We start from the raw sequence: 13,547 nt of genomic DNA on the forward strand, positions 1-13,547 counted from the left end.
GAAACATCATCATGAACTTACACTTTCTTTAAATAAACTCAAGTGGCACTAACATTTAAGTACACTACAATTGAGCACACTTGTTTTTCACAAGTTACATGAAATAGTCTTTCTAGAGTTTCTGAGTTTCTAGTTTGTGATGCAGCCTCAGTATGAAGCAGCTGGTGATGTCCTGAAAGTGAGAGGGTCAGTGCCGCCACCTGGTCAGAGATCTCACTCCGAAACCCCACATCCACACTAACTCAGCTCCTCCACTCACAGGACAACCAGCCCAACAGCTGTCTTTTACGACAAATATAATGCAATATCTGGCACTGTGCTTGTATAAAAAAATATTTCAAGCTGCATCTCTCCAAAATAATGCTCGATTTCACACCAGAGTGCATATTCTACACTCTCCGCATTCTTTGAGTGGATTTTGGTCGACGTTACACGGAGGCCGATCGCCACATTCTTTTGGTTTATCACAATCTCTATTAGGACATATTTGTAGTGGATAAGAGGAGACTGTTTTAACTGCAATTGTTCAAGTTGTCTTGGATCGAACTTCCTAGCCAGACAGGAAGCACATTCCAGCTTCTGACATTTAGGAACATTCACATAAACTTTTTTTTTTTTTTGCAATATAACACGGTTTATGACACATCCCAGATTCTGTGGCTTTGCGAGAGATGAAGCTAAATGTGAATGGAATGATACTATCCCTTCTGGGACTTTGTGCTCTGCATATTTCGTTCCCAAAATTGGTCAAGAGTTATTCTGCAGTGTGTTTTGGTGCCACTGACCTCTCAAATGCCTTACATCCCATTGACGAGGAAAAGTAAAGCAGATAAAAGCACTACCACTGACAACATTTAAAGGGACAGTAACCACTGTAACGATTTAATAAATCCTTCCAAACAAAAACAGGTTGTTTGCCAATAAAACTTAGCAGTTCATGTAAGGCAGTAAAACGAATTCCTCAAAGGCGAGACACGTTGACATCAAAAAATAATCTATTAACACGTATTACAAACAGAAAACACCAATCAGTAAAGTCACACGACTATTTTAGACAAATATATTAAAGTAAATAAAGATTTTCTCAGACATTCAACACATTTCTGCCTTGTACTGTACTAATACAATCAGTTCTTTCAACAGAACCTGTGCAAGTACATAAATGCAGTTCTAAAGCATCAACCATGTCGAGAAAACCTCCTTTGTGTAAAGAAAGAGGGAGATATACCTCTTAAACCTCATTTGGGACGTTTAGCATCCACACAGGAAAAGCCCAGATGGGAGAAGAAGCGTCCTGAATTGGATCTCTGTCCACAAGCGCACAAACTCAGACAGGATGGTATGCTTTACAAAAACACTAGTTTTCCCCAAAGCTGTTTTTGTGCTCGTCTCACTGATAGAGACTGATCTGCCCCCTGAATAGTTCCCAAGACAGTCCTCTGAGGAAACACTCCACATGCAGTTTAGTGTGGTCCAGTCTAAGGCATGTAGTCCAGTGAATCTTCTCTGTCTCAGAACCAGACACTGGCCTTCGCTTTGTCTTGCTCTGGTGCTGTGGGTGAGGAAACAAATCTTGTTAAAACATGTTTGCTTCATCCAGCAACATAACATAAGGGGTGTGACGCCATATGACAGTTTACACTATACGGTTTATACAGGAAATAAACCAATAAAATCTAGAAAAAAGGTAATAGTAATCTAAATGTAAAAATATGGCAAATTATGCACAATTCAGTATGTGGCCTCCACTGACATATCTAATAATGACTGATAAACATCTCTAATATCGACCAATAACTGACAGATATCATGCATCCCTATATATAAATGTGTCAGGACTGCTTTACATTATTTATATGTGAAAGCAACGACAAAATGTAGGTAATGTGAAAATAATATTAGATGTACTTGTGTTGTGAAGCTGTTTTTGCTATTTGTTACTGTTTAAAAGTTTGAGGTCAGTAAGAAATGAATAATTTTATTCAGCAAGAACGCATTATATTGGCCAAAAGTGAAGACATTTATAATGTTACAGAAGATTTCTATTTCAACATATGCTGTTCTTTTGAACTTTCGATTCATTCAATTTTTTTAACGAAGAATCCTGATAAAAAAATCACGGTTCCACAAAAATATAAGCAGCACAATTGTTTTCAACATTGATAATAATAAGAAATGTTTACTGAGCAGCAAATCAGCATATCAGAATGATTTCTGAAAGATCATGTGACACTGAAGACTGAAGTAATGAAGCTGAAAATTCAGCTTTGACCAAAAAAATAAATAATTGATGTTGTAATATTTTAAAATATGACTGTTTTTACTAGCCTGGCTAACGTCAGACCTCTTCTCATTGAGACGTGGTCTGGGAACCACATGTTCATTTTCTCATATTTGAGGCGTGGTTTACGAATGCCCAGAGCCGTTTATTGGGCGCTACGAATGTCTATCAAATGCGCCTGTATGTAGCTCATAGCCAATCGTTTCAATTATACCAGATGACGTATGTAGAGCGACAGAAATTCGACGAGGAAGAAGACGAAATAAACTTGCGTTCTAAACTACTTAGAACACTATCTAAGGCTGCATCGAAAGGTAACTTCGTGTCTGATGCCATGTTGGATCCATAGATATAAACAAACTGCTTCGGTGTGTCGCATAGACGCCGTCATCGTCTTGCTGCTCCATTCCCGTTCTGTGATTGGTTCCCTTTTTGAGGGGAAAATCTGGTCCATGGTATCCAGGCTGCCTAGCAGCGTGAATAAAATCGCACTGCGCACAAGGCAGCATGGAGAAACCCAGGCTATGTTTTTACTGTATTTTTAATCAAATAAGACATGAGACTTCTTTCAGCTTTGAACTGTAGTGTAAGAGATGAAGCTTTTGACTGTGAAGAATCTATTTAACTGAATTATCCAAAAGTAGGCATTATCACGTGGTTATTTAATATGTATATAAACCATTTTGTGTTGACTTGCGAATAAAAATGACTACATAATGATGATTTACAAATGTCATAACACATGAATGCTGTGGAAGTGTACAGATCTATGATCTGTTCGCTCATCTTGTCTCACCTGTGTCATAGATGTCCACCGACCCGTGGAAAGAAACGGGCCAGTTGGGTGCCGGGATGCTACTCGGTTCCAGCTCTGTTTTGATGGCGTCTGTGTAGGACGTGGGGCTGCATGACGCTCTCACACCGGGTAGCAGGAGGGGGCTGAAGCGGGGGTCCAGCGCGGGGCTGTGGGCGTGATGGAGCACGCGGTGGGGGTGTGGGTGGCGGGGGTGCATGTGAGGGTACATCTCGTGCACGTGGGGGTATCCCGCTCCACTCTGGGCTCCCAGGCCGTAGTGCCATGAGTCAGTAAGAGCAGAAGGAGGGGCCAGGCTGTGGCTGCTCCAGATGCCAGTGTCTGCAGGGTGGAAGGCGGCGCTGTGGGGGAAGTCAGGGTGAGAGGGGGGGACACACGGGCTGGTCTGAGACGGGTAACCGCTACCCCACACGGACGACGATACGGAGCCACACTGACCCTCGGAGTGGGAGTTTCCTTCTGAAACACAACACACAATCAGTTCCTCAGTACCTGGATATCTGATTGAAATGGTTTTGTAGTATTCTGTCACACCACTTAACAGTAACATGTGAAGGCAAAAACGTGATTGGAAACCTAAAAGAGAAATGCATACTTTCCCTTAGATTCATGTACATTTTAACATACAATATTGATGTTGGAAAAAAAAGTTCACAAACACAGAATGCCTTTAGCTTAGCAGTAGTGCTGTACTGACCAATCAGAAGCCAGGACTAGAACTATACGTTTATTTTATGTTGCGGGTCAATTTAACCCACTAAGTAGTCGTAAATATCGGCTATTCTATGATTTTTTTCTTTTTTTCTTGATGTTTTGAGGGTTTTTTACATATGAGTCATGGACCAGCATGCAAAGTTTCGACACTCTGTGTTGTGGAATGTGCATACAACATTTCTATCATGATTGATCTGTTATTCAGTTTTATTATTCTTCAACTGTATTCAACTCAACCAGCAAATTTGATTGTTAAAGGCTGCTGTAAAGGACCAAAACAAAAGAAAAAATGTATTTTGTGAGTATTTTGATTTTGAGTTTTTCCACACTTTTTCTGTTTAAATTCTTTTACAAATATATATATTTTTTTTTTACAATATTGGGTAACACATTATTTTAGTGTCTTTGTTACACATTACATACACTTGTAGTGGTAGCGCTTTATTTTACAGTCCTGTTCCCAATGTACATACTAATGTACTTCTCATAGTTATTGTAATAACTGTGTAATGACTATGTACTAACCCTAAACCTAACCTTAACCCATGTAGTTGCCTTATATTACCCAGTAGTTGTACAATGTAAGTACAAGTAAGTACTAATGCAGTAATAACAGTAAATTATGCATAATTACATGAAACTAACTCCAAACCCAACTTTATTCTTAACCTTATAGTAAGTACATGTTGCTAATTAATATGATTTAGTACTTAAATGTAATTACACTGTAACAAGGACACTGTAAAATAAAGTGTAACCATCTTATGTTATAATGTGTGAGAACTATTAATGTTAATGATGTGATTTTCAGGAACACTGTCTCCTACCTTTCCACGGTCCTCCAGAGTGAAGTCTGCCGGTTTTAGCGTCATTGCTGAAGGAACTGGGCTGGCTCAAAGCGCGCGAGAAATGTTCGTCCACCACGTCCCCGATGTCTCCGCGGAAATAAGTGAACACCACACACCTGGCACTCAAGTACTCGGCCTCGGCGGGCTGCGCCTCCTTGCAGCGCTCCTCTTCCCCAGCGTTCTGCTCCTCCTCTCGGGCAAGCTCGGGCTCGGGACGGGGCTTCAGCGCTCCCGGCTGCTTATTCTGGCCACAGTGAGAGGGAAACTCCTCAGAATCCTGCATCCTGCTGTAGGCACCAAACTTCTTCTGCTGAAAGACACAGATTTGTGTTCATTATGAAGAACTGAACTGGTCAGGGCAGGGTTAAAAGCTGCCGCACACACACATTCACCACCTGGTCTTCGACCAAAAATAGATTGTTGAGGATTGTCTCTGAACTGATGGCCCAGTGCCCACGCTTGGCACATTAGTGGTAACGCTGATTTACGCCCATGAAGATTTCCGTATACGAGAGACTGTATAAACACGTTCAGTTGTAATTCACAGCTTGGAATTTGAAGAATTCTATATCAGATGTCATAAAATATGATTTTATTTAATATCAGTACAGCATTTAGAGAAAAACTCTACACATTTGAAAGTAACAATAATGTTTAATAATGTACTGGAATTACGCATTGACTAAAACGTCAAAAGAAAAAAATCTTAGACATTTACTGGTCCAATAAAATAGAGTAATACTTTTTTTAGATAAATAAATATATATAGCCTATAAATAACAGTTTTTTCTTCACTGCTCTGTCTTGTCCATTAAAATAGTGTACCAGTGTGTGTCTATATATATATATATATATATATATATATTGTTATTATTTTGTATTATTATTATTATTTTGCTGAGATGATTTAAAAAGTATTTAAAGCTTTAAGAAAAAAAAAGCGTTACATTTTTTGCATTCGTGGTCATTATATATATATATAATGACCACGAATGTAAAATTGTAAAGCTTTTTATATATATATATATATATATATATATATATATATATATATATATATAGAAACTAACCAAAAGTTAGTTGAGTTTTTCACACCAGGTGTGTGGTGTTCACCTAGCTATATGTATAACTGTATAACTGTTTTGTCTTCACTGTCCTGTCCGACTTGTTCATTTAAATAGTGTAATATATAATTGTGTGTGTGTACAGTATGTATGTGTATATATATGATGAAAAAAAATGCAACATTTTTTAATGCTTTTTAAATCATCTCAGCAAAAATGTCAGAAGCAGAACTTTGTTTTCCTAACTTTTCTTGAGTCTGAGTCAGAATAAAGCACCTACCTGCTGCTGCTGCTGATGATGTTGATGATGATGATGATAGTACGCCGCTTTGTAAGCCGCCGCTGCCGCTGATGATGTCGCAGGCAAGTAGTGATGAGCTCCATAACTCTGATGATACATAACATCCAAACAACTCATGGCAGAGGCTTAGACGATCTCAAGAGGCTCTTCAGAAACACGGCAGCTTCCTCAACCGCAGATAAATGATGTCATCATTCCCCCCTATATAAACCTGAGCGTTGACAAAAGCGCCGCGGTTTGTAAAAGAAAATATTAGCATAAAAACAAAAGTGTCCCCATCGAGGCTTCACCACCTACAGACAGACAGCGGATCAAAACACAGCGACAGACGCGAGCAGCGCGTGAAAGTTACAGGAGCTGCGCTGATTGGTGGGAAGTTTGGAGCGCTACGATCTGATTGGTGGAATCAGGGCTCCGCTGAAGAAACCGAAACAAATATTCATAAAGCACTATACTTTACCAGTTACCCGCTAGTAAAAGATAGACAAACTGCCGAACTGTTTTGACAAGCTCAAAACTAACTTTTTGAGAAACACCTGGTTAAGTTGTAAAAAGCATTATATGCTTTAGGTTATATTGCATTCTTGCATTGCATTAATTGTATGTTTCTGTGGGTGTAGGCTATTCATTTTTACTCTAGTAATATGTTGTTCGCTTGAGGGGAAATTTTAATAACCGAGATTTTTTTTTAAATGTCCTGTCATCTTAATTAGCCGTGTTTAAGGTAGGTTTGCATTAGGCATGTGCTGCCACCTGCTGTAGACCCGCTGACTGTCCTAACCAGAATTCACCAAGTAGAGGTAACTGCAGCCTGGAGCAATGGGCGTGCCACGAGGTCGGAAAGGAATGGGGCGTGCCAGGAGGAACGGGGCGTGCCGTGAGGTCTTTACAATTGGACGCGAAAGCTTCCTGATCCGCATAAAAGCGAGCCATATACTTAATCACTTTTGGCCAACAAACAATTATACAAGACCAAATACATTTCTTTCACTGTGAAAATAGCAATAATGATATTGAGAATACATTCTCAAATTTAGGGCGCGGGTTACATGACGTCATCACCACCGCGACTTTTTTTTAAATCATTAAAAAACAAATTAAATTATTATTTTAAAGATAAAAATGTCTCCTGACATTATTAAAGTCATACTAGTTTTGTACGTTCATTTTAAAGTACATACAAACTAATAGTAATGTTATTTTTATAATAATGGTACAGCAAATGTTTTTGCTGTATAAAGGCATACATAGGCTATATACGTGTTTGATCAAACACTCACCATATAATTATAAAATGAAGTAAAAACGGTTTAATAAACTTCTTTTAAGTGACATTAATCAATTAAGCAAAACAAACACCATTTTATCCAAAAACATTTATTCAGTTGTCATTTTTACAATTAATTCTTTTGAAACGTCAATTGAATTTGCCATCAAAGGCTTGTGTTCTAAGTCAAAACTCATTCCTTCACTGATTCATACTATAGTAGCAACTGTCCGCACAAATGAACAGTCTAAAAACTCAAATGGTGTCTTAAGAATAAAAAATTAAAAATGAAATTCTATGGCTTCATTTGAACCTTTCATATAAACAAAGTTAATACATTTCAGAAGTTTTAAAGCTGTTGAGATAATTGAAAAACTTTTGTCCAGAAATTTGCATGTCAGGTTGGCACAACTGCAAACATGGTTATTTTATTATGGTAATTACAGTATACATGATATAATTCATCGTTCAGAGGAGCCTTAATGATGAGTGAAAAGAGTTGTAGATCTCTCTAATACTGGTAAAAACTGCTTTCAAGTATGGGTAGGTTGGCACACTTTCCATATCAGTTGAATTTAAACACTTAGAAATGTTTACAACTGAAAATTGTTTAAATTTCAAAAAGTCAAAGTTAATGACTCAAAAATATAAATAAAACAAATAAAATAAATAAAAACTAATAAAACATCAGTTTTGAAAAGATTTTGAGATTTTTGTAAAAAAAAATTGAAGGTTTATTTGTCAATTACACACACACACACATATATATACACATTATATACATATATATATATATATATATATATATATATTTATGTAGCATTGATTTAGCACAATGGATTTTATAAATGTCTAATAATGTCTATAAATGTCTCATAAACTGCACGTCAAGCATGTTGTCTGTCATTTCCTCTATGTTGTTCTTGTAGTGTCCGACACAGATGAGTAAATATGCTCGAGTCAGCAGGAGCAGTCTAAATAGAAGAACTAAAGATTTTATGCTATATTGTGCACTAATCATACTTGGGTGCATCTGAACTTTTTCACAAAGACCAACACTGGGAAGTTTAATGTTTATTAAAAATAAGGAGCAAGGAAAGTCTTGTAAAATCCAAGGAGCTGAAACTGAAGGTGAAGGTACAGCATCAGTGCAGGGAGTCTTCAGGATCCACTGAATCCCTTTCTGCTTCTTGTGTTGAAAGAGATAAAGGAGACAAAAACGGGACAAATTATAGTAGCATATATTACATGTTGTGGTATTTAGTATTATTTCCCATTTAGTCTAGTGTGATTTGTTTTTGTAAATGGCTTGCTGCTTTTAAGCATTGTTTTTAATCTCACGAATAAACTTCCATTTCCCTTTTCCATCAATCCAAAAATCAGCTGAGCTGAAACATAATATAGACAGGTAGCTTACAGAAACACAGTGCCTAAAAAACTCCACCCATACGTTTTTGTTACTCAAATATGCAATCTAAAATAATGATTTTTTTTTGTTATTGCACATTCAATGAGAAATGAAATGGATACTCATTTTATCACTTCCCTATCACACTCCCCAATTTTATATTTGTTTAGAAGCCTTTACCTCTTATTACACAACAAAGGATAAAAATGCATTAATAGAACGGTTTTAACCATTAATAGGCTGTTCGTGGTTTGTTATGCACTACTAACTTTATCCAGTGACCTTTCTTTTATCTGATAACGTCCCCTAAAACTACTAATTTAGAGAGCAATAGTAAACTAGCATGCTTTAATACACAAGTTAATTTGATTCAGATGTACTGATAATATACAATCTTATTCTTTAAACGTCTTACCTTTTAAAAGTGCATCACAAACGGTCTGTTCTACTGCGCTGCTGCTGCTTTCGGAAAATATTGAGAGGCTCCACAAGCCGCCATACTGTGTCGCAACTTCTCTCTATGGCTCTGACTCTGTCCAGGAGGAAACTCCTTTGACCAATGAGAAACCTCCTGCCACGCCCCTACCTCCTGCCACGCCCCTACCTCTTGCCACGCCCATTGCTCCAAGCTGCAGCTACCCCTGTCTCGAATTCACTGCCTGACGTTGAGTGATTGATAAAACATGATTAGTTTTAAGATTTTACATTAAAACGTTTAAACATGATCAGACAAATAATGTATCTTTCAGCTTTAATGGCGTGTTTGTTTTAATAAATTGCATTGTGTCATTATAAGCTAATAATAATAATAATATTAACAAAATGTGTTAAATAATTCAATTAAATAGCTATATCTAAAAAAGGTACCAGTTAAAAGTTTTGGTATTTAGCCAGCCTTGTGCTTGTGTTTGTTAGAAAGAATGTTGAGAAAGAATGCTAATGTTTCTGCAAGTATACACATATACAATAATCATTTATAATACAAAATCATGGTAACAGGGATGACTAAACAAATAAAGTGATAAAAAAAGTGAAGACACTAGTGATGTTACTATGACAGAGTTTATTTACTTAAAGGTAAAGGGAATGTGAGATAGATAGAGTTGGTAGGATTAATGTAATGTGGACACCACTTCAAGTCTTGTTAATCGACATCAGAATAAATACAAAATACTGGCTTTTGTTTCCATTTTTAATCAAAAGTTGCATATTTCCTAATACAGCGAAGCGAAGGAGACAGGCCAATCACCTGAGAAGAATGAGGTTATATTACATTTTTTAAAAATAAAATAAAGTTGCTGAATTTGTACTTTTTTAATGAAAAATCACTATAACAACATATAACAGTGTGGGATACAAAAGGCACATGACCCATTTTCCATTCACAAACATGGCAAGGGTGAATGTGTTAATGGATCAACATTTTAATAATTTTATCAACTTTATTATCAAATCAATACAATAAGCACTTTCCTGTACACATTGAAATGGAAAATTTTTGCATAAAAGTTGTTCCAGCTTCAGAACATAGCAGTGTCAGAGTATTTATCAGTTGCAACAAAGCCAACCTAATGCAACGGGGAAGAGTTTAGAAAAGACAAGATAGTTCACTGTATTATTAATTCGCTCTACACAGCCCTGTTCCCATGCAGTTGTTGTCATGGCTAAACTGCTTGATCACTTTGATGGTTAGACAATGCAGAAGGAGATGTGAATATTTCAGTGGTGTTGTGATATGGTTTATCTAGGCCAGGGCACAGTCACTGAGAAGAGACTTACAGTCATAACAGGAGACACACACACACACACACACACACACACACACACACACACACACACACACACACACACACACACACTACAGTGCAGTGAAGTCTTCTCTTGTCGATCCAAGTTAATCCTACAGGCCTAACTGAATCTCACCACAGTGATTTTCTTCTCCCTGCATTCCACTTTATTCTAGTTTAACTCTATGATAATTCATATCATGTTTATCATCATTTTTTAATAAGCGTTTGAGCAGGAAACACATAGTGAATTAGTTCTCTCCCTATTGCCTCACAGCTCACAAAGAATGCTTCAAAGTCTAACCCTGTGGGACGGTACTTCATAAGACACTGCTATGTTGTATTATTCCACTGGCACACATTTCATCAAATCCCCCATGCAGTGGAGCCATTTTACTTGAGAACAAAGGAAATTAAACTACAATAAAAAGAGTGATAATTAGATTTTTTTTTTCTTTTCTCCTTACCAAAGCCATTGAGCAATACAGTTCAGTTGCTTTCATATCTTTGACTGTGCAAGAAGGGCATCAATAGAGTTCAAAGCATGCGGTCTAAGTTTATGCATTTGTTAATTCTATACTCTTGTGATCACTTAGTGATGCCAGAAGAACAATTTTTGGTTCCTAAAAGAATAATTCAGTTAACACTTCTTAAAATAACCTTTTTTTTTCTTAGTGTGAAGAACATTTGAAAAATCTAAATAAACTTTATACACTATAAAGAACCTTTTGTGCAATGGCAAGGATCCATTGATGCTAAAAGTTCTTCATGAAACCATAGATGTACCACAGTTGTGGTTGTAGAGAAGTGCATGATTAAAGGAGAATCCAAAATAAACAGTCTCTATTTAATCCACAAACTAAAACTCAGGAGTTTGCTTGGAGAATAACGAAACACAACCATGTTTAACTTAGACAATACCAAATGAACTGAGGAAATTCAGGGCTTAAACACACGGGGAGAGTAATTAGATAACTAAATGAACAACAGGTGAACGTAATCAGCAACTAAGGGAACAAACTGGCACACACAAGGTAACTAGGGATACATCCGAAATTGCATACTTCCCTACTATATAGTAGGCGAAAAATAGTATGTAACAAAAGAAGTATGTCCGAATTCACAGTACTCATAAAACAGTAGGCAAAAAGTAACCAGATGACCTTCTACTTCTGGAGAGATTCTGAAGTGTGCATACGATGGACACTTTACTATCCCATGATGCCACGGGGGAGGATTTGTGAATGGCAGTGAAGCAAACGCAATGTGCGTTTGTGCGCAGTGACGCTGGTAGGTCACATGACAATGACAGCATGGCGAATAGTATGTCCAGATTACATTCATTCTACACATATTCATACTATATAGAAGACACTCACGAGTGCACTCATTCAATGCATCGCAATATCGAGTGTACAACCAATGTACGCTCAACATCTAAAGAATACCCATAATGCACTGTGAGTCGTGCGTTGAATGAATTCTCTCATCAGACCAGAAGATGGCGTTCGCAGCTGAATCATCCGTCGAACCATCCATTCATTTTACAAACCAATGTGGCTACAAAATAATATCATACAGGTATAAATACCTTTTTAATTGATTATTATATTGTTTAATTAAGGTTTATACATGCTAGGCTCCATGAGCTGCCAGTTCACGATGTTTAAAATGATTATTTAACAGCAAGCACAAACTATGCAAAAGCGGCATTGATTGCACCGGAAGGGTTGCCGCTTTTGCATAGTTTGTGCTTGCTGTTAAATAATCATTTTAAACATCGTGAACTGGCAGCTCCAGTAGTCATGAAAAGATTTACCTTGAACTCTGTCATGGAAACTATGTGTAAACCTTGGTTAAACAATTTAATAATCAATTAAAAAGGAAATTATACCATGATATTACTCTGTACCCACATTGGATCAGCGGTTTGTAAAATGAATGGATGTATGGATGATTATGCTGCGGACGCAATCTTCTGGTTAGACACGGGACGACCCTCACAGTGCATTATGGGTATTCTCTAGCCGTTGAGCGTACATCAGTTGTGCACTCGTTATTGCGGTGCATTGTGGGATTGAATGAGTGCACTATAACATCCACTATGGTTTCGGACACCACTACAAATGGCTGTTCCCTCAAATAGTGCCCTATTTAAGGGTATATAGGGGGTGATTCCAGACACAGCTATCATCAAATTACAAGGTACACAGGCACAGGGAAAACAGAAACAAAACAATAAAACTAAACCAAAACAGAGCATGCACATTACAAGATGCCACTAAAGAACCTTTAAGAGTGTAGATGGAAACAAATGTAGACAGAAGGAGGGTTTTCAAGCCAATGCCAGTACCAGCTACTATAGAAAAGGGGGCAATTTGTTTTGCCCACTTCATCATATAAATGTACTTTAAGAAAAAAAAACATTGACCTACATAAATAACAGGAAGACTGGTGTGCATGAATAATTTTAATAATTTAGTTCAGTTGAACTGAGAATTCTGCTATATTCTAGTAATCGTCTCATCACTGCCATGATGCCAAGAAGACTTTACAATCCACACTGGTGGAAACTGTCACAGGTGTGGCACAGAAGGCATATAGGTTGATGTATTGTGCAATCTAAATGCAATCACTCCAGCAAAGACCATTGCATCTGAGAATTTGCCTGCAGACTAGACTTCTGTTCAGAGGAACAGCTGCATTAACCCTCAATTAAATGCAAATTAGAGTAACAAAGCAACTTTGTTAATGTACTGACAATTGATGGTGGGATTACCTGACATTATCAAAATCTGTTAGACACTGAAGATAAGAGCTACACTCTGAAATCCCTCTGACAATCTCACAGTCTGTTTGTCTAGACATTTGTTGTAATGTAATGTAATGTAATGTAATGTAATGTAATGTAATGTAATGTAATGTAATGTAATGTAATGTAATGTAATGTAATGTAATGATATAATATAATATAATATAATATAATATAATATAATATAATTAATATAATATAATATAATATAATATAATATAATATAATATAAAATAATATAATATAATATA

General features: G+C 36.9%; 1 protein-coding gene across 3 annotated transcripts; it reads right to left on the reverse strand.

The window, feature by feature from the left end:
* Positions 1 to 620: 620 nt before the first annotated feature.
* Positions 621 to 6,345, reverse strand: vgll3 (vestigial-like family member 3). Of its 3 annotated transcripts, none has more exons than XM_084122913.1 (4): positions 6,002 to 6,345; positions 4,637 to 4,967; positions 3,078 to 3,554; positions 621 to 1,552 (listed from the first exon to the last, which is right to left on the reverse strand). In XM_084122913.1, the coding sequence occupies exons 1-4, from the start codon at positions 6,137 to 6,139 to the stop codon at positions 1,512 to 1,514; spliced, it is 987 nt and encodes a 328-aa protein (XP_083979039.1). In that variant the 5' UTR covers positions 6,140 to 6,345; the 3' UTR covers positions 621 to 1,511. The 3 variants fall into 3 exon arrangements, with proteins under 3 accessions (XP_083979039.1, XP_083979040.1, XP_083979041.1); XM_084122914.1 differs by having other exon boundaries at positions 856 to 1,552; positions 4,637 to 4,964; positions 6,002 to 6,335; XM_084122915.1 differs by having other exon boundaries at positions 856 to 1,552; positions 3,078 to 3,551; positions 6,002 to 6,335.
* Between the last annotated feature and the right edge of the window lie 7,202 nt (positions 6,346 to 13,547).

The sequence above is a fragment of the Abramis brama genome (genome assembly GCF_963993115.1).
Source record: "Abramis brama genome assembly, chromosome: 8".
Taxonomy (NCBI): Eukaryota; Metazoa; Chordata; class Actinopteri; order Cypriniformes; family Leuciscidae; genus Abramis; species Abramis brama.